Consider the following 27,312-nt stretch of genomic DNA (forward strand, 5'->3'; position numbering starts at 1 on the left):
GAAAACTAACAGTTAAACTGTGAAGCAGGACCACAGGACACGCTATTAATATCCACAAAGGAGGTGTTAGAACTTCAGCAACACTGCCTTGTCCTTAAGGCATGAACCCAACCCAACAGTCACACCCCAGGTCAGTGGGTGGTGGTTGTAAGGAGGCAACTGGTAGCTAGAACCTTTTCACAAAAATTAGTTTGTAAGTGGGGAGAATTTAATCTCCTTGAGTGAACTTGCAGCATTGCTGTGCTATGCTAAAACGGGCGCTGCCTTTACACAGTTTTGTACCACAGGAGTTAACAAATTCAGGGTCCATTTTGGTCAATTTCATGGTCAGTGGGATTTTAAAGAGAGACAATTTCATGGTTTCAGAGGTTTACAGCTGAAATGTCATGGTGTTGTAACAGTGGTAGTCCCAACACAAAAGGGAGTCATAAAGCTGCTGCATGGGGGAGCCATGGGATTGCCATCCTCACTTCAGCACCCATGGAGCTTCCTGCAGCCGGTGGAGGTTCCCGGTGGTGAGTCTGATCTCCCCCTTTCCCCGCCCAGAGAGCAGCCCGGCAGGCAGAGAGGAAGTCCCATTCCCCCCGACTAGTAGCTGGAGCCCGATGCAAGGTAGATGCCCCTGGCTTGTAGGAGCCCCTTCCCATCCCCTGCACTAGCTAGATTTCCCGGAGGAGATCTGATTTCACAGTCTGTGATGTGTTTTTCATGGCTCTGAATTTGGTCGGGCCCCCCTACACATGAAGAAAGCACGTTCTTTAGAGAAATCAGGGTCTCCAAAGAGTTTTTCTGCTAGTCGGTTAAAGGACTTGCAACCAAAGGTTAAAATGTAACTTGTGCCCTGCTTTCTGAGCTCCCCAGCTGCTCACCCAAGCAAGACTCTTCAAAGAAAACATACCACCTCTCTTCTGACCCAGAGACCAGTGCTAGGCCAGACACACAAGGGGAGGAATCCTCTCTACAGACCACAGAGTGGCTGCACAGCGCCTCTGCAGAGGCTACTCGAGATCAATCGCTGAAGTAGCCTCTGAAGACAGCCGCTCTACGGAGCCCTCCAACTGTGGGGAGATGGGGGGTGGTATTCTTGTCCCACCCCACAACCAACCCTATTGCCATTCAGCAATCCTCAGAAGAGAGCACCATACTGCAAAGTATGTACCACTTGTCTGGGCAAGGAGTCCCTGTATCCCATCACCCTATCCCTGAGCAACAAAATGATATGGGCTCCAGCAGGGGACGGGGTTAGATGTGCAAGCCAAGCATTTCTATAACAGATGCTAAACAGACATTTTTCCTCTGCCACACGGGGAAGATCTATGAATGGATTAACATGAGAAATGGAAACAGACGTGGATGGCTATAAAAATGATTCTGTGATCCTGCAAATGCAAATCCTGCTGAATGGGTACACTGATCAGAATGAGATCTGCCAGACAGAAGAAACTGCACTCCCCATTCTCAATCCCTGCATTCATTTTATACATTGAGTCAGGTCAGATCACACTTACAGAGTGAGACACACTTGAAACTAATCCCAGCCACTAAAAAGAGATCTCAAACAGCAATTTCTAGTCTTCAGGGTTCTTTCATTTTTACAGACAGAAATACTCAGAAGCAATTGTTCACTCTATCATTTGCCTGCTGGATTTCTAAGATAGAAAGCAGTACCAGGCTCTTTTATGGTGAAGGGCACAGAGGCTTTCAAAATCATTCCCTAAACAGAGACTTCACAGATTCAACACACTGAAGAGATGGTCTCTCACAACTTTTCAAGAATAATAAGCCTTATAGAAAGAAGATTCACAGGGGGCAAATAAATATACTTCTACATCTCTCCTTCACCACTTTGTATTATGGTAGTACTTAGACACCAGTCAGATTGGGGCACCATAATGCAAGGTGCTGTACAAACAGATAACAACAGCCCCTCCCCAAAGATTTTATACCTAAATACTCTTTCCTCTAAACCAGAGACGAGATGTCACTGTTGATAGTGGGGGAGGAAGTGGCACAATTTAAAAGTTCTGGTGGTATGAGCAGGGTTCCAGGCAAGGCATATAAACACGGTTAGAAATCTGGGGCAGCACCTGATCCCGTGTCTCCCCCCCAAAAAAAATGTCTCACCTCTGCTCTAAACATTGTTAAGATCTGCAAGTACAAAACGTTTCACAACTGACATGCTCTCTCCACCTGCTTTTTGTTTGCCGAGGGAACGGAGCAGGGTCTGTCATCTTAGTACAGGTTGGTACAGCACTTAACACAATGGCTATATCTACACAGCCCGTGGCAGTGAGCCTCCCCAGGCCAGGCTGACAGACCCGGGCTCACGCGACCGCACTAAAAAGAGCTGCACAGACATTTCAACTTGGTCTCTGAAGCCGAAGGAGAAGGGGTGTGTTTCAGAGCCCAGGCTCCAGCCCGTGCCACAACTTCAAAGCGCTATCTACGCAACTATTTTTAGAGTGCTAGTGCGAGTCGCAGAACGCCCAGTCTGTCAACACAGGCTGAGAGGCTCATTGCTGCAGGCTATGCTGACAGACCTATTGGGGCCCAATCCCAGACTGGGGCGTCCAATCACTACTTTAATACAAATAAATAATACTTAAATGTACCAGCAGCCGGTTAAAGTTAAAAGCACATTTGCTAGTGTGAAAAACCGGGGGGAAAGGGAAAGAGAAAAATTACTCTTTCCCCCCACAAGATTACTCCTATCAGTCTGGAGTAGTGAGCTTGTGAATGATGTTAAACCACGACTGATTTAACGCCCCTGGGAGGAGAGGAATGGGTGAGGACACCAAAGCAGCTCACCACGGTAACATTTAATTTCTGGGAACTACACAAAAATGAGGAAGTTAGTTAAACAGAAATTAAAAGGTACAGTGGCAAAAGTGAAATCCCTGCAAGCTGCATGGAAACATGTAAAAGAATCTATAACAAAGGCTCAATTTAAACATATACCCCAAATTAAAAAACACAGTAAGAGGATCAAAAAAGTGCCACCAGGGCTAAACAACAAAGTAAAAGAAGCAGTTGGAGGCAAAAAGGCATCCTTTAAAAAGTGGAAGTTAAATCCAATTGAAGAAAATTGAAAGGAGCATAAACTCTGGCAAATGAAGTGTAAAAATATAATTAGGAAGACAAAAAATTTTTGAAGGACTGGATAGCCAAAGACTCAACAAATAAAATATTTTTTTTTAAGTACATCAGAAGCAACCAGTGGGGCACTGGATGATCGAAATGCAAAGAAAGATAAGGATATTGCGGAGAAACTAAATGAATTCTTTGCATAGGTCTTCATGGCTGAGGATGTGAGGGAGATTCCCAAACCGGAGCCATTCTTTTTAGGTGACAAATCTGAGGAACTGTTCCAGATTGAGGTGTTATTAGAGGAGGTTTTGGAACAAACTGATACATTAAAAAATAATAAGTCTCCAGGACCAGATGGTATTCACCCAAGAGTTCTGAAGGAACTCAAATGTGAAATTGCAGAACTACTAACTGTGGTACGTAACCTATCGTTTAAATCAGCTTCTGTACCAGATGACTGGAGGATAGCAAATGTGATATCAGAGGCGATACCAGCAGTTACAGGCTAGTAAGTCTAACTTTAGTACCAGGCAAATTGGTTGAAACTATAGTAAAGAACAGAATGATCAGACACATAGATGAACACGATTTGTTGGGGAAGAGTCAACTTGGTTTTTGTAAAGGGAAATCATGCCTCACCAATCTACTAGAATTCTTTAAGGGGGTCAACAATCATGTGGACAAGCGTGATCTAGTGAATATAGTCTACTTAGATTTCACCAAAGGCTCTTAAGCAAAGCAAGCAGTCATGGGATAAGAGGAAGCTCCTCTCCTGGATCGGTAACTGGTTAAAAGATAGGAAACAAAGGGTAGGAATGAAATGGTCAGTTTTCAGCATAGAGAGAGAGGTAAATAGGGGTGCCCCCCGGGGGTCTGTACTGGGCCCAGTACTGTTCAACATATTCATAAATGATTTAGAATAAGGTGTAAACAGTGAGGTTGCAAAATTTGCAGATGATACAAAACTACTCAAGATAGTTAAGTGCAAAGCAGACTGTGAAGAGTTACAAAGGGATTTTACAAAATTGGGTGACCGGGCAACAAAATGGCAAATGAAATTCAGTGTTGATAAATGCAAAGTAATGAACATTGGAAAACACAATCCCAACTATACATATAAAATGATGGGGTCTAAATTAGCTGTTATCAATCAAGAAAGTCATTGGAGTCATTGTGGATAGTTCTCTGAAAACATCCACTCAGTGTGCGGCGGCAGTCAAAAAAAATTAACAGAATGTTCAGAGTCATTAGGAAAGGGATAAATAATAAGATAGAAAATATCATATTGCCTCTTTATAAATCCATGGTAGGCTCACATCTTGAACACTGTGCGCAGATCTGGTCGCCCCACCTCAAAAAGATATATCAGAATTGGAAAAGGTACAGAAAAGGGCAACTAAAATGATTAGGGGTATGGAAAAGCTTCCATCTGAGGAGAGATTAATAAGACTGGGACTTTTCAGCTTGGAAGAGAGATAACGAAGGAGGAATATGATAGAGGTCTATAAAATCATGACTGGTGTGGAGAAAGTAAGTAAGGAAATGTTATTTACTCCTTCTCATTATACAAAAACTAGGGGTCACCAAATGAAATTAATAGGCAAAATGAACAAAAGGAAGTATTTCTTCACACAACACACAGTCAACCTGTGGGACTCCTTGCCAGAGGATGTTGTGAAGGCCAAGACTATAACAGTGTTAAAAAAAAACTGGATTAGTTCATGGAGAATTGATCCATCAATGGCTATTACCAAGGATAGGCAGAGATTGCTGTTTGCCAGAGGTTGGGAATGGCTGACAGGATGGATCACTTGAAGACTACCTGTTCTATTCATTCCCTCTGAAGCACCTGGCATTGGTCACTTTGAAAAACAGGATACTGGGCTAGATGGACTATTGGTCTGAGCTAGTAGGGTTATTCTTATATTGTCTCTCTTTTGCCTACCCACATAAAAATTCTTAGTCTGCCTCTCCAGCCAAATAAGTGCTGTCCAGTGTCTTTAAAATTTTGTTACAAAAATCTATGACCAATAAAACATTTATTTGCTGATAAGAGTAAAATACTGGGGCAGAAAGAATAGAGGCAACAACAATAGCATGGTGACTCAAAGACCAGTGCACAGCCTGATGCAATAAACAAGATTTTTTCCATTTGCAAATAAATAGCGATATCACGAAAAATAGATGCCGGTTATGTTGCAATTTGTTGGCAGATCATCCTTTACAAAGTTATTGGTGTGAACTTTCAAAAAAAAAAAGCTGGCACCATAAATAGAAACTCTGATCGGGAAAACAGTGTCAACTAATTCAGCAGAGAACATGCAAACAAACATTGCATGAGTGAAAAGATGTGATCTTCGTTCAGTTTTGGCATGGAAAAAACTATAAAAAGACATTCACATTCAGAATAGTCAAAACTACTCAGTTTTGAAACCTACCACAAATTAATCCAACTTCCCAGGGGATGATTTAGATCCCTGTACACTAAAGCCCCACTGCAACAAAGCACTTTAAGCACACAAAGAGTTCCACCGATCACAATGGGACTGCTAATACTCTTAGTTAACATTCCTCGAATGTAGGATGCTATCTTTTTTTTACAAAAACTGCAGTGTGTAGCTCACAAGACAGTAAAGGATAGTAGCACAGTACTGTACTGTGAGCTTTTAAAATGACGACAGAGAGGAATATACAATTCATTTCTCAGCTGCTATGTGATTTGTTTATTCCTCAAAGAGATTTTCTTCCTGAGCTAATGGGAGCAGAAAACAATTAATAGATGCATTAACCAAAAACAACAAGTTCTTGAAAACACCACTAGCCCCCATTACCAGTGTCTGAGCACTTCACATCTTTTAATGGGGGTGGTCCTCTTAACAACACTGTGAGTCAGGGAAGTACTATTATCCCCATTTAACAGATGGGAAACTAAGGCACGAAGACTAGCTTCTATAAACCATCAAAACGCAACTAAAGTCAAAGAACCTATAGCAATTTACATCCTTGGAGAACAGAACCCTAAGCAACTTGATACGGTCTCACGGTAAGTTCCAGGCTAGTGACCTAACCACTAGACCCGCCCACCTCTCTTAAAATGAAGAATCTGGGTTCATAAGACATCTCAGGAGGTATGCATTCAGAAGATAAACACTGCCATGTTAAAAATCATGTTTTAAACTAACAAAACAAAACAAAAACCTCAAAAATTTCCTACTTGTATTAAGGCACCTTAGATTTTGTTAAAGAAATTTAAGAATCCATTTACTTTTCACTATTGATGCTGTTGGTTTACTTTTTTGAATTTACCAGAGTTTGGACAATGAAAATAGCCTAGTCAGTTTTGCATTCCAGTTCTCCTGCAAGGCTTTCATTGCAAAGGTAGGGTACTTCTTCCCACTCCCTCTCCTCCCCCAAAACACCCTTCCCTGCCCACCCACAGAACACACACACACATTATGGGAAGATTTCTGTTGGCCTTCTGTTTTGTGAAAGTGTGTTTATTCACAATGTAAAAAAATTGGACTACTTTTGAAATGAGTGTCCCTTTACAAATTAAAACTGGTCCTGTGTGTTTTACACAAGATACATGGAGTCCACGCATTTAAATTCTCTTACAGGTATTGTGTGCTTTCCTAAAAGAAGGAGAACCCATACTGGTCAGGGTATAAGAAGGGGCAAATCCTGTTACTGGGGGGGACCCGTCAGCTACTCCTTGAGCTTCTTTTAGTTAGTGTTAAGATTTTGTTCTTTGTTTATACTTATATGATCATCGGAGCCCTGGGTGCCTGGGATCCCCGCAATGAGTGTGTGCTGCGGGCCTGCGGTGTCAGTCGGCGCTACGCCGGGCTGAAGCGGCGCCTCATGGTGTCTGACACCATCTGGTGGTCGAGAGACATTTACATCGAGCACATCACCGGGCACAGACAGCACTGGGATGAGTAAACTGGAGCGTCACCGCGAGGAATTTATAGGTTAAAGGACTATCTACACCACATAACTGACTCAGTGAGGGACAATCCACCTTTATGGACATACCTACTCCCCATTAACCACATCCCATGTAACCCCTGCAATAAGTGATGTTCCCAAATTCCTGATCGCGTGTACTGTTAACCAACAAACCTATTACCCCCCATCCAGGATACCACAGATTATGCTTTCATTGTACTCCCTGACTCCCAACCAAACTCTGTACCCGCTGATAATCTGTACATTACGCCTGGATGTCCAGGAACTCTGCCATTTAAACTCTGTACCTGACCATTTTTTTTAAACATTATCTTCAATAAATTTTTTATTTGTAGTGTTAGTCTTAGCCTGATAGCTCCTAGCCCTCGAGCACTGCCTAGCTCTCCACCCCATTACCCAAGAGTTGAGGAACCAGATCTCTCTCTCAACCAGGTCATCAGGGAAGGGTGTGAGTATATTAATCCAAAGCATACCATAGATACATATATATCACGAGTCTCTAAAACAAGACTGCAATCCTCTCCGTTATCCATTTGATTATTCATTTTCTTTTAACCAGTCATTTGTCTATCATTTTGTGTTACCTTAATAAGAGCTTGTAAAATTATACAAATTTGGCTATCTGTGTGAGCATTCCTGTCGTGCACCCCGGGGTCCCTATAAAACTCTTCTGGAGCCTGATTCCGGGACAAGAACTTCATTATCTTCTGATCAGATCAACTGGCGAGTCTATAACCCCATTCAAATGACTAAAGCACCCAAAAGCAGGCTATGCTCCCCTGTGTATGCATCCTAGGATCAGATTAGCTCTTTAGGCTACAGTGTCATATTGGGAGCACATGTTTAGTTACCTATGCACCCTGACCCGAATATCTTTTTCAGTCACTGTTACTCAGAATAGAGTCCCCCAGTCTACAAGTATGGCCTACAGTTTTGTTTCTAGATGTACACATAAAATGCATATTGTTTGCTTGCGCCAGCTTACCAACCGAGGCCTTGTCTACACTAGAAAAATAAGTCGCCATATTTATATATGCTATAGTGGCGGCTGATGTCCACACTGCTCTTATTGGATTGGTGGAGTGCGTCCTCATCAGAAGCGCTTCCACCAACCTAAGGGCCAGTGTGGGGGGAGCCCTTGTCCCATCCGGTTTTAACTCGCAGCCAGGCGATAGCTGTTCGCAGCTTGCCCAGTCCCAGCTTGCAGTCGGGAGCCAGGCTCCAGCCGCCCGCAGCTTGTCCAGTCCCAGCCTGCAGTCGGGAGCCAGGCTCCAGCCGCCCGCGGCTTGTACGGTCCCAACTCGCATCTGGAAGCCGGGTTTGCAACAACAAGCGTTTGCCTGGTCCCAGATTGTGAAGGAGCCAACTGCGCTTACTTGTGAATTTCACTGCTCTGAAATTGACAAGTATGACAGCCCCTCCACCACTCTAAGGGGACACAGTGTGTACACTGACACTGTGTCACTCTACCTCTGCCAACAAAAGCCCTACGCCTCTCACCAAGGTGGCTTAATTTTGTCCAAAAAACCAGGGCAGTTTTGTCAGCGGGGAGGTGACTGCAGGGTATACACCAGCACTGTTTTGTTGACAAAACTCTCTAGTGTAGACCAGGCCTGATTCAGATCACGCTGAATCAGTGACCTGTCCTCTTCATTATTTACCACTCTCTCAATTTTAGCGTCACATGCAATCTTTATTAGTGATGATTTTATGTTTTCTTCCAGGTCATTGATAAAAATGTTAAATAAATGTAGGGCCAAGAACCAATCCCTGCGGGACCACCGTGGAGACACACCTGTTTGATGACGATGCCCCGTTTACAATTAAATTAAGACCTAACAGTTAGCCAGTTTTTAACCCATTTAATGTGTGCTGTTATTTTATATTGTTCTAGTGTTTTAAATCAAATATAGATCTACGCTGACAACCTACTCCAAGGACAATTACCTGTAAGTAAAACCTTTTTCTCCAAATATCAGCAGCATGTATCAGCAGCATCTATCCCCAGCCCTTAGGAGATATACTAGCAGTAACACTCAAAGGGGGAGAGTTTGGGGAAAAGGAAAAGAAAGAAGGCAGGTCTAACTCTTCTGAACTGGGATCAGCTCTGGAAGCCAAAACAAAAAAGGAATGTTGCATGAATAGATCAACAGTGCTCCAGGTGGTAGCTTTACAGCTCTCAGCAACAGCCACATTTCAGTCATGCTGAGCTAGTTGAGACCCCCCTGTTTCAAACCCCTTCAAGCAGAGATATTTTTGCAAGGTCATAACTCAAAACTCAAGCTTTGCTTCCTGTTTGGCAGGCTCTGGAAGCTGAGGCAGGAAGTGGAGGATTTTGCCCCACAAGAAGTGGTGTCAGGCTATCAGAGTTTGATGATTTGCTACCCTACACTGCAGAGGGCTACAACTTCTGTTCCAATAAATCTCAGCTTCTGCCTTTTTTCAAGCAGATCTGTAGATTTTTCAGAGACCAGCCTTATCTTGAGCCAGAGATCACTAAGGAATGTGGTTGGGAATGCTGGAAGAAATATGAAAACCAGTCTGAGGGACTTAGTTAAGCCTGTCTGCTTCCCGGATTTGGTTGGGTTTTTTTCTCCTCTACCCTTTTCTGCTCTAAATGATTGATCAGGGCTGCAAGGTTGAAGACCACCCACATTGTTTGGAAGTTTCCTCTCCTGTGGAAGACCCCATAGAGATGCCCATGTGCTGGAGTCCTCTAGGTCCAAAGAACAATTGAAGCTTCTCCGCCACAGCTGCATACCTCATCCCTAACTTGGAGCTACCATATCTAAGAACTGACGCAGTTTCCATGCCTATTCAGTCCCTAGCCTTTTTCCAGTGAAAGGGACTGCTGCAATGGAGATATTGTGATTTAAACACCTACCTAGTGGAAAAGTAACTGAGACCACAAAATCTCTTCACACAAAAATATTGGAGCCCTGTGTTTTACATGCAATAGCAGCCAAAAAGCAAAGAATGAAGAAAAAACAGCTCCATAAACCAAGAAGAGATTAGAGACACAGCCTTTAAAAGATGAAATTGTTTTACCTTAGTCACATAAATCACAATAGTCAACATTACCATGTGTTGCAAAATATCCTGAAGACACTACACATTTTGCAAACCAGTTCTGTATGCAGAAGGATGCTTCAGAAATCAATACTACCCCTCTCCACACAAGGATGGTTAAGCACTGCAGTATGTAATTAAATTAAAATTGTATAGCATGTTCATAAAACTTCATTTCAACCTTTAAAAACCCCTTTCCAAAGAAAAATATAAACACATGAGATGTAATGAATGCAGCACACAAGAGAAACTACCAGGGGAATAAAAGAAGGTGTTTTTAAAATCAAGATGTACCTCAGGTGGCCTATAAATCCAAAAGTCACAGGAAGACACAAGGCAGGAGAGGAGAGGAAGTGCCCCATCCCACAGACGCAGTTTATTCTGTACTTGGAGTTTTTAGCAAACACAATTCAGGCAGGAATCTCCTACCGCTGTGTCTCTTCTAGCTGCATATTGGAGTTGTTGGAACATACAAATCCAAGCTTGCTGCAGGCTTTATGATTGAAGCACCCCATCTCACAGATGTAAAGATGCAACATGACTGCTTACTGTGACTGCTCTCAGTTTCCTTTCCTCACTCAGGATTTGGTGCCTTCTACCAATCTCCATATCCCCTATTCCAAACAGCTCCTTTCTTCTTTCAAATCCCCTCCCCGCCCCCATCAGCAATCACAACCCCATTTTGCACAAACACCCAAGACAGTCTCTGCCCCAGAGAGCTCGCAAGCTAGGATTCAGACAAACACAAATCTGAAGAAAAGGGGAGAGAATAGGAGGACACGCTAATAGAGAAAGGTGCATATGTATAAATTAATCCTAACAGTGGCCACAGTGATTTCCATTTAAACCAATGCCAGACAATGGCACCTTAAACCCTCTTCTTCAAGCAATCCCTCCTCATTCTCAGTAATTCCCATACACCCTGACTCTCCTGATCTATTGTTCTGGGTCTCATTTAACTTGCAGGTCTGTGGGGCAGGAACCACTCCTTGGTGAGGTTTTTAAAGCACCATGTTAATTAACAACCCTGTGTAATTTTTTTTGGTATTTATCAGTGTCCCTTCACAAACATCAAGCTGAGAAGCCAAACTCAAAGCAGGGCTTTTAAGGTTTAAAGCAGGCCTCCCTGATAGAGTGCTCATTCACCCTCCAGCAGAATCTACAAACCCAAGTTTCTCCTCATCTGGATGTTGAGGCATTTTGTATTATGTATTTTGCCCATATCAATGCAACCCCGCGGGAGTTACAAGGATCACAGAATTTGTGCCAGCCTGGGGAGCAATTTGAATTCAGATCCTTTATACAGCATCATGTTAGGTTATTCTACATTACTGGGACAGGCTCCTTGCAAAGCTTTTGGTACCAAAAAAACAGTTTGCAGGAGTTAAAGATCTCAAATTTTAACGGGATGTATGTTTAGATTTGAAATTACTCCACTTCCTAAAACACCGCACTCAACACACACAAGTGACACAAAGGCTCTCCAGTATTCCACTATGCACCTCAAACAGCAGCAGCACATCTCCACAGATATCTTCATGTCAAAACGTCATGGCTATATGCACATCCCCAAGACATCACTTCCCATTCCCATGGTCACCATTTAAATCCATATTAATATTTTATCCAATTTCAATTAAAGAATAAAGCATATAACCTCCTTTATTCCTTCTTAGCTATCCTTTTTATCCTGTATTCACTACTAGAGATTTCCAAAGCACGGTAGTGATACAGGTTTTTACCTGCGCTGGAATTTGGCCAGGATATTGGGTTATTACTTTCTGTACCTAAATTCTATCTGCAGTTTCCACTGGATTTTTTTTTCAGTCTTTAGTCCTAAAACATTGGGTAGTGGTGCTGTGAGATATCTAAGAGCTTCTGTGTTCACCAGAGATGAAATGCAGCCTTTGTATTCCCAATCTACTCCACAGGGTACTGGGAGGCTTGATTCATGTTTATATAATGCTTTTAGATCCTCATATGAAATATATTAAGGAAGTACTGCAAGGTGGGTACACTGGAATTTTGCCAGGAAGGCAGAACTAACATCCATCCCTACTTTTTTGAACAGCATTATGGGATCTTTAACAAGATCGCAGCATGCAAATGATTTGACAACAACAATAGGGAAGGAGGGCATCAAGGATATGACACCAACACACTATTCAATGCCACTGAATATCCCAGCAGTATTATTACAACCTCCTTTCAAAATTAGCATGTACAATACCCTGTATAAAGAACTGCAATAAGGGAAGTTTATAATGGACTTAACATTCAATAAACAGTGCTATGTTTTATGCCAGCATTAAAGAACGAGCAGATACACTCCTAATACGGATTAGGCAATTGATTCATTGATATTTTTCATTTCATTGATATGAAAAGGGCATTTCCAAGGTTGGCAGTCCCAACTTTGGATCTATGAACACACACTGTAAACCGATAGGAAAATAACTTATTTATAGGCATTTCTCCCCCATCATGAAATGCATTTTGGAATAGAAAAAAAAAAATCAAATCAGTGCCAACAACTGAGCACTCATAAGCAACCCTACACTAAACCATTGTGCACCATGTGGTGGAGAGAGAGAAAAAAAATCACTAACAAAACAGAGTTCCATTTTAAGCTTCTAAGTACGTTATGACCAGAAAGGTGGGTAGGGTGGAGGATGTAAAATAATACCTTAAATATACTGCTACAATTTAATGGTGAACAAAAATACTTGCTTAAACCCTCCATCACCTGCCAAAAAAAAAAAAAAAAGGAATAATTGTGCTAGAAGCTGCTGAATAACTAAAGAAAAATTCTAGGGATGAACCACGAATGATTTTATTTTCTTCTTTTCTAGGTGCATAATGCAGATCTCCCACAATCATAGCGATTGCTCCCTTCAGACATCCTAAAAAGAACTGTGCTGTAGACATCACATTATTAACAATGGAGCAGAGAGACTGACTGAAGAGGTGAGCGATAATTCTATTTTAATTCAATACTGATAGGTTTTTAGATATTCTAGTCTACCCTCTAAAAAAGAAAAAACAGCTTAACCTTAAATAAGATACTGATCAAATGGACAACTGACATCCCTAGGAGAGCACGAGAAGGCATAAGAGTGCAAACAGAACAGGAGAGCTGCATCAGGCACACAAGAAAGAAACTGAACTCAAAGACACTGTCAGTTTATTTAAAAAATCATACTTCTCTGAAACATTTGGACCTATAATTATAAGGAACGTCTAAGATTATTATAAGCAAAAGATTAACGGTAATAACCTTTTTTAAGTGATTTTATTTTGGGTCTAGTCAGTTTCACTGTTCTCCACCTAGTTAGTTTCTCCCTGTTTACAGGGGTTTTTCATAAAAGAACAAAAAAAAAAAACCAATGGCTGAGGAGTAAGTACAGTACTTTTAGCTACTTTTAACTCATGGATTTTAAACTGACTGTATTCAGTTGACGATGTTCCTTTCACATACTGTGGATTCAATTTTGTCAAGTTATATTACAGAGAGGTTTCGATTTTATCCGTTTGAAACCTTTGCAGGAGAAGCTGATAAATTTTTCAGAAACTTGAAGAACGTTTAAAAGACTTATTTAAGGTAGGTTTAACTTGTTTAAGGTAGGTTTCATTTTTGGATATGTTAAGTTGAACTGGCCTTATTAGAAGCTCAGTGTAAAATTCACTACTAGCAAAGCAGATTTAGTAGTCTCCTGTAAAAACCTCTAGAAAATAACTGTTTTTAGTATTTATGATTGTTAAATATTCTTGAGGTAGTGACTGTGTGGTACAGTGAAGACTGCACTAAAAACACCTTCCCATAGGCAACCTCCTACTTTCAGCAACCATGTCTTAAGTGTCACCAAAATTAACCTGTACAGTTTTATTTAATCTCAGTTAAAGACGCATCTTTAGTAGGGGACCAATTTTTGACGGCCCCTCATATGGTAGCTTAAAATAGGTTTCACATTATTTTGTATTGTGTCAGTTCCACTTCTGAGTTAAATGCATTCCACAGAATTCCAAAGTAAAATACTTCAGTCTCCTTTCCCATGAGTTAAGAGCCACAGTTTGCCAAACAAGGCTAAAAATCTTAAGCACTATTTGCAAGAAATCCAATTCTGCAAGTTGTTGAGCATCCTCAACTCCCACTGGCTTGGCAGAGGTTGCTCAGTATCTCATTGGGTGATGGTCTAGGAATAAAAGTGTCATATCCGCAGCTGTTATTTGACGTGGTTGTGTTTACAGTGGTTTCAATGTCAGTGTGGTCAGGGCCCGCAAGAGTATCCGCAGAATATACAATGCTAACTAACTGTAGTGAGTTGGAACTCCATACGTGTTTCTGAAGAGCTGGTTTAATCTGCTTCCGCCTCTTGAAAGCTATTATTAACTCAGGGATAAACTTGCACTCTTTTAATCAGGTGCTATAAATGACATGTTCTCAAAAGTAATTCAGTGAACAAATACCTCCCCCCTTAGAAGGATCAATAAAAGGTAGCAGGTGTTGTATCCATCAGTTCAGATCCTTTGAAGCATCAGGACCAGCGAGATGACATTCAGGGTCATGGCAGGGTCATGTCTACACTGAATCCACTGCGTTGGGCTCCATGGATTGACACAGCGGGATCGATTGTGCAGCCAGTGGCGAGCTACTCAGTCAATCCCAAAAGTGCTCTCCATTCGATGCAGTAACCCCACCCCCCGGAAAAGAATAACACTGCGTCGACCGGAGGGCATTTCCCATCGGCGCAGCGCGGTGAAGACACCGTGGCAAGGGAGCGTAAGTAAGTCGACAGGAGACATGCATTCTACAGTACACAGCTTGTGTATCCCCCATCGAGCCAGCACAGCAGTGTAGACCAGGCCTCTGTCCCAATCACCCCAACTGTCAAGGAATCTTTTTATTTAAAAACATATGAGAGAGAGAGAGAGCGCGAGCAAGCAAGCGCACAAGGGTTGGGGGGAACCTTAGTCAGCCAACACCGTGCCAGGGATCTGAACAGGCCGTGATTTTTAGAAAGTCACCTTCTCTCAGGCCCAGCACTAGTGGTCCCTTTGTGCTCTGAAGTTCAGCCACAAAACAAAAAGGACTAAAAAGTGATTTCTAAAAAAGATTGGCATGAACATTTACAGGGTACAAAACAGGGAGCGGGGCATACAGACAAAGAATCCAGGGTGCAAGTATTTCACTCTCACCTTATAGACATCGCCGTATGTGCCACTCCCCACCCTCTGGATGAGTTCATAGTCTTGCTGTGGATTCCGCCTCAGGATATCCCCACTCGGCCGAGGCAAAGGATCCATCCTCAGTCAATACAACCCCTGAGAGGGGGCAAACAGGAGCTGTATGCAGCTGCTTCTCCCTTCACCACTTTTGGGATTCCACTCCCAGGAGAACAGATGGTCTAGATAGCTAGCGAGGGAATCTGTTCTTGGCACACATGGCTTCTGCTCCCACGTTTTTGCCTAAGACACAAAACAAAATGACTTATTAGGTTTTGGTTTCAGTCACGCTCCGTGTTGCCGGCTCCAAGGAAATGAGGGAGGGGACTCAGATCTCAAAAAAGAGACGCCTCCACCCACAAGCGCATCTTTGCTGCGTTAGAGGAAGGGTCGCAGCTTCTGATACGGCTTAGTTAACAACAAAAACAGAAGCGGCGAAGGCAGGACTCCTGCGGCAGCAGATAAGCGGGACAGCTCAGTATCTCGCACACACAGTGCTGGGTCTGGGAAACAGCCGCTGGCTTAGCAAACTCTTCCCACCTCCGGTCCAATGGCTGAGGGAAAAGAGAGGCAGGGTCAGCTGCCCTGCCTGGATGCTCTCCACAGCACACAGCCCAGGGCTGCTTTGGGCCGTTGATATTTTAAGGACCCCCCCCAAAATAACGCCAAGTTGCCTGTGGTAAGCCATGTTCTAGCAAAGAGAGAGAAAGCTGAGTGATAGAGTCTATTTAAACAGCAAAAAAATGCTCTCCTGTAAACACAACCAGGGAGACACGCAACGGCACCTGGCAGGCACACTCACTGTAAGTGCCTTTGCTGGAAGCGTGCATACTTTGGTCCTGGACAAACCCATTGGGGCTTGACACAGAGCTCAGCTTCTGTCATCTGCGGGGCGGGAGCCGAGCCCCTGGGGGGGAAGGCAGGAGATCAGGGCCTGGGGAAGGCCTTGTTTGCGACCCAGCTATTCCAAGGGCAGGATGTTTGCTCTTGGGGGTGTTGTTGTGGGGCCCAGGGTCAGTCACCTCCGGCAGGGGGAGCGGGGGAAGGGGGAGCCTGTCCTCCCCGCTCACCTGTGCCTGGGGGCTGGATTGAACCCGGGCTTGGCTCCAGGGAACCCGTGACAGCTCCCCCCCCCCCCAATCTCCTCGGCCCCAGAGGGACCATCCCCACCCCACAGCCCGTCCTCTGAGCCTGAGAGGCGGCGCCGAGCCCGGCATCCCCCTCCCCGCTGCCCGGGGCCGGGCGTTGCCCGCTCCCCGCCGCCCGGGGCTGCCCCTCGGCTTCCCCTCCGCAGCCGGGGCCTCCCGGCCGCTCGCCGCGGACCCAGCGGCAGGCCCAGCGGCCAGGGGAGGGAAGCGGCGCCCGCCCGGAGTCCCGCGGCGGCCGGGGCCGAGCCGCTCCCCGCTCCTCCGGTCACTGACAGCGGCCGGGCCCCGCCGCTACCCCCCCCGGCCAGGCCGGATCGGCCCTTTACCTGTGCCCGGCCTCCGGCGCGGCCCTTTGTCCCGCGGTGGGAGCCGCCGCGCGGCGGGGCCCAGGCCGAGCCGCCCCAGTCACTCGAGCCGCCGGGCCTTCTCCAGCCCGCTGCGCCGCCCGCCAGCGGCCCCCCAGCCGCCCGCCGCCGCGCTCCGTGTCTGTGGGAGGCGGCGCCGCGCAGGGCCGGGGAGCGGGAGGCGCCGAGGCAGGGGCCGGGGAGCGGGGCCGGGCCGCAGCGCCAGGGCGCCGCGCTGCGGGGAGAACGGGCGCTGCCTCGCAGCCGGGCCGGCCGGGGATCCAGGGCTCAGAGCAGGACCCCGGCCTAGGGCCGCGGCCAGCTGGGTCCCAGCCGGATCCATTGTCCCCGCCCTCAGCCCGGCCCGGGGCCATTGTGATCCTCGAGGCTGACCCCGCTCACCGCGGGCTGGGCCCGGGGCCCGGGGGCTGTAAATCACCGCTCCCCGTGAGGGAAAACAGCCCCGGCTGCCGGCCCCACCGCCTCAGAGCGGTACCAGAGACAGGGTCAGAACAAGGGGTGCAGATCCCCGCAGACACAGCTCGGCTACTAGGGGGATCAAAACCAGCCAGGGCATGCCTTTCCAGATCCAGGGGTCCCACAGGGGCTTATCACTGCAGGTGGTACAGTAAATGAAGGGCTACGTGGCTGAAACCAGACAATCTGCTGTGCTCAAAGACATCAACACTCTGTCTCACCCCTGGGTGAACGCCTCTCACAAAACGATCACTCCACAGCGGACCTCTCAGTCCTCAAAGGAAACCTGCACAACTCCTTCAAGAGATGAGCCTGGGAGCATAAAATCATAACTGCTGGACGCTAAAAACCATGGTCTTAATAAAGACACTGGATTCATGGCTTATTACAGCTATAACCCAAACAGCTTTCCTTTGTCCTGTGACTTTGGAGGTGTAAACTGCCCACTTCACCACGAATGGTCTCTTACAACATGTTAACTCCTTATGCCAAACAATCTGTTCTACCTTGTCTTTAGCTGTAACACTGACAAATCCCAGACCTGAATAAAAGCTCTGTGTAACTCAAAAGCATCTCTGTCACCAACAGAAGTTGGTCCAATAAAAGATATTACTTCACCCACCTTGTCTCTCTAATCATCCAGAAAGGCATCCAGCCTTGCCTTGAGACATCAAGAGATGGAGAATCCACCACTTCCCTTGGCAGTGGTTAATCACCCTCCTAGTTAAACAACTGTGCCTTTTTAAGATGAATTTGTATGGCTTTAACTTCCAGGTATTGGTTCTTGTTTTGCCTGTCTGTGCTAAATTAAAAAGCCCGTTAAGTACCTCCTATTTTCTTTCCCTGAAGTTATTGGTTCACTGTAATTGGAACACCTCAATCTTTTTGATAAAATAAACTGATTGAGTTCCTTAAGTTTCACTGTAAAGCATTTTTGCCAGCCCTTGAATCATTTTTGTAGCTCTTTTCTGTGTGAGAGGAGCTCATTCATACAGCTTGTATGCGCACATGTAAGTCAGCGATTTTTGGTGGTTACTGTAAACAGATGAAGTAAGTCTCCCTTGGATGCAGCGGAGGTGGGGCGGTGCAAGGAAGATGGTTGTGGCTTCCATTCCTGGCATAGCTGGACTCCAGCATAATTAAGAGGAGCTTCAAGGAGCCATCTGCCAGCCCCCCTGGACTGCCCAAGCGCAATGCACTCAAACCTGTGTCATATCACTCAAACCTGCCCCCTATGCTGGGGACTGGAAGCGGGTGGTGTAGGGCTGGCATTTTCCATTACACTGGGGTAATATCCAGTTATCTGTTTGGTATAAGTGGTCAGAACTGAGCTTATTCTCTTGGATATAACAGACAGTCCTAATACAAATTGTGATTGTAATTCACTGACCTGTGCCTTTGGCTGGGCTCATAATTAGAAATGGACCCAAGCTGCAAAGTTCAGATCTTGATCCAAAATCTCTCCAAGTTCCAGCGGGTTCTGAGGTCTGATGTTTCAGTTTGGGCCCATCTCTGCAGATCAACAATTTTAATGACAACTAATTGAAAAACAATTTCAGAAACAGAAGTCCAGATCCATATGCTCTCCTGCCATTTCCCACCTGGAGGCAGTTCAAAGCAGCCAGAGCATATATGACTGCATGGGGATTCCCATTGTATAAGAGAAATCCCCAGGCCTCATTGTCTGTGTTATCACCCCAATCCAAGCGCCTCAATTCCTTGCATCTATAGCCAATAAACTAATACAATATTAATCCAAAAACAAAACAAAAATCCTATGTTAAAATAACATTACTTAGGTTGCAAAGTTAAGCACTCGAAAGTTAGGAAATGCCAGATTTAGGGCTGTCTGTGAAACCTTAATTCTGCCTCCCTGTGCATCCGTCCTACACATTGAATGAGGCATGGTAGGCCCTGTGGAAAAAATAGCATGTGATCTTGTAATTAAAGACTATCATAATGTACGTGCAGAAAGGGGACAAATTACAGTTGCATAGGCAACTCTGTATCTGGCATGTCCTAACTTTTGGAGTGCTTAATTTTGCAACCTTAATAGCTTATAGTATTCTTTTAATGTCGGGGTTTTTTTATGTAATTTCTTAGTGTGTTTAAAAAAAAAAATTCTATTATGTGCAACTCCCCTGATGTTTTTGAGCTTTGCCACACTAACAATTATCACCTGAGCTACAGCACTACCTACTTTAGCCGTTGTGGGGAATGTACGATTTACCTCAACCAGCTAATACGTTAAAACTACAACTTGCTTTGTCTACATTAGAATTTTAAAACATGCTAGTTAGCACATATTGAAAATACACTATTTTTTCCTTGCAAAGACATAACAGTCTGTGCTCAAGAACACACCTCTCAGTGTTAATAATCTTGCTAACATACCTAATACACAATCTCTCTTTCTTGGAAAAGACAATTATGAATACCAACTCCAGACCCACAGCCAACATTTTAGACTTCCTGCAATCAGTTTACAGACATAGCTTCTTGCGCAGCCATGAAACTAACAGCAGTGATTGAAGTTCTATGCTAATACTCTCAGATTTGTTGGCAACTTTGCCACAAATTAATCACAAGGTGCTTCTGACTCACCTAAAGGACTTGGTAGAATTTTATGAAATTACTTTAATCTGGCGTTGCTCATTCCACTTACATAGATGAGCAAATACTCGGACATCCCAAGGACCCTCCCCTACACAGAGCTCCTTCTTGTCCCTTCCTTTAGGCAAGATTTTTGTGAGATTGGTAGGAGAGACTGTAGGATGTTATGGATGGCAGCGCTATCAATAGATGTTGACACCCAACTATATATCTCCTTTTCAGTAAAGATGGACAATATGTCTCCCTGCTGACAGAGTACGTAAACTAACTGGAGACCTGAATAAAAAGTACTTGGCTTGAACCCACTTTGGGAAAGATGAAGGTGGAACTGGTTGGCAGGTGGAACTGACTGCCATGTGACTTCACCCATTATGGAGAGTTTCTGCTCTCTGTGGGTCAGAGAAGTGCACAATCTCAGGGTACTATTCATAGTCTTTAAAGCCAGAAGGGTCACTGCGATCACCTAGTGTGACCTCCTGTATATCCCAGGCCAGAGAACTTCCCCAAAATAATTCCTTTTGAGCTACAGCCTATCTATACAAAATACAATACTGAACACATCACTGCACCTGGGTGCCCAGATAGTAACTTGTGGCTAAAAACACCTTCTTTCCTCTTCTTCTTCTAGATAGTCATCTGTGTCCATCTTTCCAGAGACAGGTCTAACCCTGGTGATCCATGGTCTTGTTACCGCCAGGCTAGATTACTTTAATTCACTGTACCTTGGACTGACCTTGAGGGCCACCTGGAAGCTATAGATGGTACAGCATGGAGTAGCCTACTTCTTAACTGGTACAAACAAACAAGACCATATGGCTCCAGTACTTCACATTCCACATTGGCTGCCAGCTCAGTTCTGGATCCAGTTCAAGGTGCTGGTCTTTTTCTGTAAGGCCCTAAATAAGCACTGGCACATCTGTCTCAGAGAGGACCTATCTATCTCTTGGCAACCTAGTACATCACCTATGCTCATGGGAAATGCTTTGGCTTTCAGAGCACAGGTTTCAGCTTACAGATGTAAAGGCCAATGCATTCATCGCAGAGGTCCTTCAGCTATGAAATTTGCTAGCACTAGAGAGTGGGTTGAGTTTAAATCTTTCTATGTTCAGAGCATGACCCTAGACATGTTTACACAGGTGTTTCCCAGTTAATCAGGTCATAAATCATCCTGGCAAAGCTATCTTGGAAGTAGAACATTGGGTCTGATCATTTTAAGAGAGCAGCTATTGATGTAGAGCAGAGGGGCGTTCACCCATTTAGAGGGGATGACGATGTATCCCTCAACGTTGTGGAACATCCAGCTACCATGATGGTCACATTAGAAATGGGTACAGAGTTTGTCAGGAGTTATCAATCCTTCAGCACCTATTCTTGAAAAGCTGTTTGCAAGCTGCTTTCTGGGGAAAGTCAGTGGTTGAAGATATGTGTCTTCCAGATCTGTATATCACTAGTTGAAGAAAAATCAGTTTCCAGGTGGCAGCTGAACTTCTGATACAAAATTATGTGTGGCTTTATGGCATTAGAGTCTTTCAAGAGAACAATATAAAAACCCAGGGCGCGGGTGAGAGAGAGATTAGGCTTGTGGCAATGATGTGCACTACACAGTAAAAGCATCCAGACAAAAGAGCATGTAATTTTCCTTCCATTTTGTGAAAGAAATATGTCTTTAAAACACTAGGTGGAATAAGATAAAAATGAATCCTGATGTATCAACCCTGCATGTGTTCAGTGCAATGACTGAAGAGTAGTTTGTGCTTTATGTACAGTCAGACACCTCATACATATCCATTGTTATACTGACTAAACAAAACATTTAGGGCCTGCTTTTCAGCCTGAAAACAGGACTTATGTTCCTGGCTCATGGTATGCTTTTGGAAATCCCACCCTTAAAAACCTGGACTAGTATTACTGCTTGCACCAGCCATCCTAAAGAGTGGCAGGTTCATGGGACTGTTTTGGGTTAAACTCACAGGTGTCATATCTGCCGTCTAAGGGGTAATGGTCTTACCCAACCCTAATTGTTTTCTAGTTAGATGCTCACTTTAAATGAAAAGTGGTGTGCTTCCAGTGAAACACAGATTAGGTGCACTAACTAGAAGAGATTCACTTTTAATTTCCTCTTTGCTCTATAAACCCTTCTACATCCTGTGTATTCTCTCCAACATAAATACATGCGTCTTCCTGAACATCCACCAAATGAGAGAAAGCAAAAACAATTTACTCTTTCAGGAGCTACATTTCCTAAAATACTTTTTAACCATTAAATATGTCCCAGTAAACGAGCTGGTTATTAAACTCCTTTTACGACCCGTCTGTTTACTCGCCTTGTCACAAACACCAGGCTCAATTTAATGCTCACAGAAGATAGTTAAATGACAGGGTGAGAAACAGAACATTTCAATTTCCAGTAATAGATAATACACGTTAATGCTTAGTCCTATACAGAGCTTTCCATTTACACTTTCTAATTAATCCTCTCAAAAACTCCCTGTCAAAATTCACAAAGCCCCATCTCCTCCTCTTTTAACCCAGTGATGAATACAAATTACTACTGGTAAGGCCGGATTCAAAACCCACTGGAATCATCGGAAAGAGTCCTGTTGACTTTGGATTAACATCTTGGCTAGGTTGGTGGCCACCTGTGACTACTGGAACCACTGAGACTACAAACTTATGCAAATCCGGTTCCCACAATTCAAGCTAAATTGGAGCGGGTTCAGAGAGAAGCCATGAGCATGATTAAAGGATTAGAAAACATACCTTATGTGGATAGACTCAAAGAGCTCAGTCTTAACAAGGAGATTAAGGGGTGGCTTGGTCCCAGTCTATAAGTATCTACATGGGGAACGGATATTTAATAGTGGGCTCTTCAATCTAGCAGAGAGAGGTCTAGCATGATCCAATGGCTAGAAACCAAAGCTAGACAAATTTAGACTGGAAATAATGCATATGTTTTTAGTGGTGAGAGTATTTAACCATTGGAACAGTTTACCAAGGGTCCAAGTGGATTCTCCATCACTGACAATTTTAAAATCAAGATGGGATGTTTTTCTAAAAGATCTGCTCTACAAATTATTTTGGGGGAAATTCTCTGGCCTGGGTAACACAGGACGTCAGACTAGATAATCACAATGGTCCCGTCTGGTCTTGGAATCTATTAAACCTGCCTTGACTGTTACCTTGTCCTCCCCCGCATGATTCTTCTCCCCACCACATCTTTCTGTTCATTCCTCCATTACATATTGCCAGAATCCGAGCTTGTGAGCTATCTTGTGCAGGGACTGCCTTTGTGATACCTGTCTGTACAATGCCTAGCACGACAATAGGCCTATAGGCACTAGTGCAATAAATAAATAATAATCTGCCACCATAACATTCCCATAATAATAATATGAGGTAGGTTGGTCTGTATAACTATCCCCATTTTACAGCTAGGGAAACTGATGAAGAAAGGTTAAGTGATTTGCCCAAAGTCTTTGAGTGTGGAGTATAAGAGCTAGGAATATTAGGACCCATGAATTTCCTGTTTCCCATTACTATGCTTCACTCACTGAATGATACTGCTCTTTGAACATGTAATAATAAGGAAATTACATTTTATGTTGCCCCTTTCATCTGGATGCATCCCATCATTAAATGGAATATTAAGTAGTTTTACATAGGGTATAATTTAGGATTATGTAACATGAGCTCTTTGCATGGTAGTCTTCAAGAACACCGAAGGTTATTTTTATAAGAGATTCCCAGATTTATTTAGTAGCTGTAATTACAAGAACATGTATGCAAATTTCTATCTGAGCAATGCAACAGAAGAGTGTTTTAAAAAGCAATGTAGGATTTGAATGCACATTTATTTTACAATCAGAAGCAAAGAAAATAGTCTACCTGTAGTCGTAATCAGGACGATAGGAACGCTTTGATTTGGAATCTGACCGACTCCCACTGAATTTGTTCCAAGCATTATGAGGGCTCACTTTATTCCTGTAGCATATTTGGATAATAAAATAAGTCAGAAGCATGGCAAATGCAGAGCTTAAGAATTCGTGAATCAACAGCAAAGCCTGCAGCTTAGACTCCTACAACGTTGTCTGTGTTGCGGACTCTGCATCAAATTGCAATAGTGATGACTGATGAGGGCACGGTTCGCTATCAAGAAGTATCTTCCCCAAGTTCCAACGTGTGGCTTTTTTAAAAGATTTTTGGTTTGTTTTTAGGTGGGGTTCTCCTGCTTTTCACCCATTCGCTAATTCGTGCTGGTCTCCAGTGGGCTCCGGGCAGTTGAGACAAGTTGCGGACCTGAATGCCGAAAAGCAAAGGTGAGAATGACAAAGCAGATATCTTCAGGCTCTCTGCACTAAGCACCCAGCCTCCAAGTCCCATTCTACACACAGTGGGCCACGTTCTCTCCCCGTTAAGCCCGCTTTGAACCACTGACAGAGCTGTCTTAACTAGACAAGCGAGGAATCCCATTAATTCTCAAGTGTGTAGAGCAGTGTTTCTCAACTGGTGTTCCGCGGAACCCTGGGGTTCCACGGGAACACTGCTAGGGTTCCACGAGCAGCTGTTCCCCGCGCCGCCGAGAGCAGCTGTTCTCCGGGCCGCCGAAAAAGGGAAGATGTCCCGGGTTTGTCGGCGGAGGGTATCTAGTGCAAGTGTAATTTAAGTGAAATTTAATTGAGAAATGCTGACGTTTGGTGTTAAGAGTTTGGGGGGTTCCGCAATTATTTATGGAGTTCAAAAGGGTTCCGTGGCCAAATTTAATTGAGAAACACTGGTGTAGAGCCACCATAGAGGTTCTTATGTCACCCAGGGGACACACCCAGGGCAAAGGGGGTGAAATCCAGGTCATGTCTATGTCCTGATGATCCTTGACTGCTGGAAACCTTGGAACTGGGGCAGCTGCAGTAATGCAGAGCAGACATGGTTGGTGGGATGAGTGCCCACCCCAGGAGGGGCCAGGCCTAAACAGCATCCAGATGCCTGGGTAAGGGACCTCAAAGGGCAGGTGTTGCTTTCTCTAGAAAGCCAGAGGTGGAGTGAAGGGACCGTGGGGGAGCAGAGGAAGCAGCCTCAGGGGAGGAGAATCATGGAGAACTGGCAGCCAGGTTTGACACCTGCTTTCATTGTCTAGGGCCCCAAAGGTGGAGGGGCAGTGAGCTGCCTTCGAACTGACGGCCTCTGTAGGGGAAATTGCTGCTGCACCCTGGAGAGGGGTGAAGATTGACAGACCTTCAAGGGAGGGCTGTGAGCCAGAGAAAAGACTGGGTGATGCTTTGGGACTTTTGTTTACCCCCGTGAGGGAGGGGTGGAGTTTTTGGTGTGGGGAGTGAGCTAAACTACCTAGCGACCCAGGGGAACCAGAGTTGGAGGCCCCGGTCAGAAGCCAGTGGGGAAGGGCAGTCAGGGGCATTGATTACTGAGATGTGCAGGGGGGGCTGCCTGTCCATGTATGAGTTATCACGTACAGTGGTTGTGGGCAACAGGCTGCCCAGGCCTTGGTACTCCTGATTCAACAGCTGATGCGGATGGATTGGCGGGGTACTGCAGAGGAAGGGAGGTAGCTATTTTGGTTGGACGTATTCATGGATGTGTCATCACTTAACACAATCTCCCATTACAAATTAATCTTCAATTCCTGGAGATGCCGGGACAATCCTGGGGGTTGGGGGGTGAGGGAAGTTATTCCAGTGTAAGACAATGTGAGTGAGATCACAGCCAGGCGCCTTTGCTGCCAGTCTCAGGCAACTTGACCTTTGAAATGAAAGGTCCTGAGTAAAGCGTTGCCTTTTTCCAAAGGAAAATTGAGACACCAGGGAACAGGATTTGTGTTTGTGTCCCATCACTTATGCAAACACATCTCAGGACACTGCAGCGGAGTGCAGCACATCATAATCTAGGTGGAAGTAAGCCATCGAGATTACAATACCTCCCAGAGGTGGGACTTCTATGTGTGACAGGGCACAGGTTAAGAGGAATACAACAGGCAATTTGAGGGAGAATAACTGAGCTCAGGGAAACTGCTCAGGGAAATTTGATTGTTTGGTTAAAGCCAGAGGCGTACCAATGGGGGGAGGGGGAAGAGCCAGGCCCCCGGGTGCTGGCCTGGGAGGGGGTGCCGACCGGGCCCTCCACGACTGGCAGGGGGCGCAGGAGGCTTTGAGCAGGAGAGGCAGCTGCCGCCATGACTGCCAGAAAGTCCCTGGGGCGCAGAAGGAGGAAAGTGGCGTTTCCCCCCCCCCCCCCCCCCACACACACACACACACACACACACACACACACAGGTACAGACACCTGGGGGGTGGCATTGTCTGGTGGGAGCCGGGGACCCCTCCTGCCCTGCGCAAGAGCGCGTGAGGCCGGGGGGGGGGGGGGGGGGGAGTGTTGCAAATTTAAGCATTGGTCCCCGGGTGCCGGAGACCCCCACTGGTTCTAGCTAGCATTAGGAGCCTGAAATAGCCGGGCAGACTCTAGGACCCTGCGCAGGAATATGTCATTGCATCCTGTTATCAGGTGCTTGAGCCCTGCTCTGACATGCAGGGGAATTGTTGCAGAGTCATGCTAGTGCTGGTGCAGTCAGTTAATTTCTGCCAGGATACAAAAAAGGATTGCAGCCCCTCCCACGAGCAGAAAGATATCTGCAGGAAAAATCCTAGAAACAAACAAGCTTGGGAAACAAAAGGCTTTGGTGTGTAGTTGACCGTTGTTACCGGCTTACACTGTAATCAAACTGTAGGAAGAGGATGTGTTTGATCTATTGTGTGTGTGTGTGTGTGTGTGTGTGTGTGTGTGTCCCCATTTGGCTCAGAGCCAGATGGGAACAGAGAGAAGGAATTAAAAATTAATTTGGAAAGACTCAGGAAGTATCAAGCCCTAAGAACGGACTACCCTTCAGGTCTCAGATCAAGACACGGCAGACTTTCCCTTTTCCCCCTCAGGTCTCTGCTCTGGTAGAACAGATTAGGCCAGGAGAAGCACCTGTGATCTCTGGTGTGGTGGGGGGAAATCAGGCTGTGAGACAGTCCACCCTCAGGCGCTTCATTATTGCAGAGCCTGGTGGCCCATATCGCCTCACCTCCTGTGAAATTATTTTAAATCCTAATGCGGTTTGTGATGTCAGACATTGTTGCTGCGGAGGGGGTTAAAATGTCACAACCAGAGTGCGACTTCATGTGAAGGACAATCAGCACGAGTGGATGAGGACCTAAGCAACAAAGACCTGCTTTTCATGCCAACATTTTTAGTAAGAAAACACGGGGGACGAGAAATCTTATGAAGGCCTCAGGGATCAAGAAATGCAACAAACATACAAAAACTGTCTCTGCCCAGAGTGCTTTTCAATGAGTCCCATAAACCTGACTCTTTAACACTGGGAGTAAGAATGC

At 44.9% G+C, this 27,312-nt stretch overlaps 1 protein-coding gene across 3 annotated transcripts in view; it reads right to left on the reverse strand.

Moving 5' to 3' along the window:
• The window catches only part of MAP4K5 (mitogen-activated protein kinase kinase kinase kinase 5), an 87,536-nt gene extending 70,569 nt beyond the window's left edge, over nucleotides 1-16,967 (reverse strand). Inside the window, exons 1-2 of one of the 3 annotated variants that reach the window (XM_067554745.1) lie at nucleotides 16,823-16,967; nucleotides 15,322-15,591 (exon numbers count right to left, since the gene is read on the reverse strand). In XM_067554745.1, the coding sequence (XP_067410846.1) occupies nucleotides 15,322-15,429 (108 nt within the window). In that variant the 5' untranslated portion in view covers nucleotides 15,430-15,591; nucleotides 16,823-16,967. Of the gene's footprint in view, nucleotides 1-15,321; nucleotides 15,592-16,150; nucleotides 16,280-16,822 lie in introns of those variants that run through there. The other 2 variants (XM_067554743.1, XM_067554744.1) reach the window with 2 other exon arrangements.
• Nucleotides 16,968-27,312: the final 10,345 nt, after the last annotated feature.

The sequence above is a fragment of the Emydura macquarii genome, unplaced genomic scaffold (genome assembly GCF_026122565.2).
Source record: "Emydura macquarii macquarii isolate MOO-44397 ecotype Brisbane River unplaced genomic scaffold, CSIRO-AGI_Emac_v2 contig_1551, whole genome shotgun sequence".
Lineage (NCBI taxonomy): Eukaryota > Metazoa > Chordata > Testudines > Chelidae > Emydura > Emydura macquarii.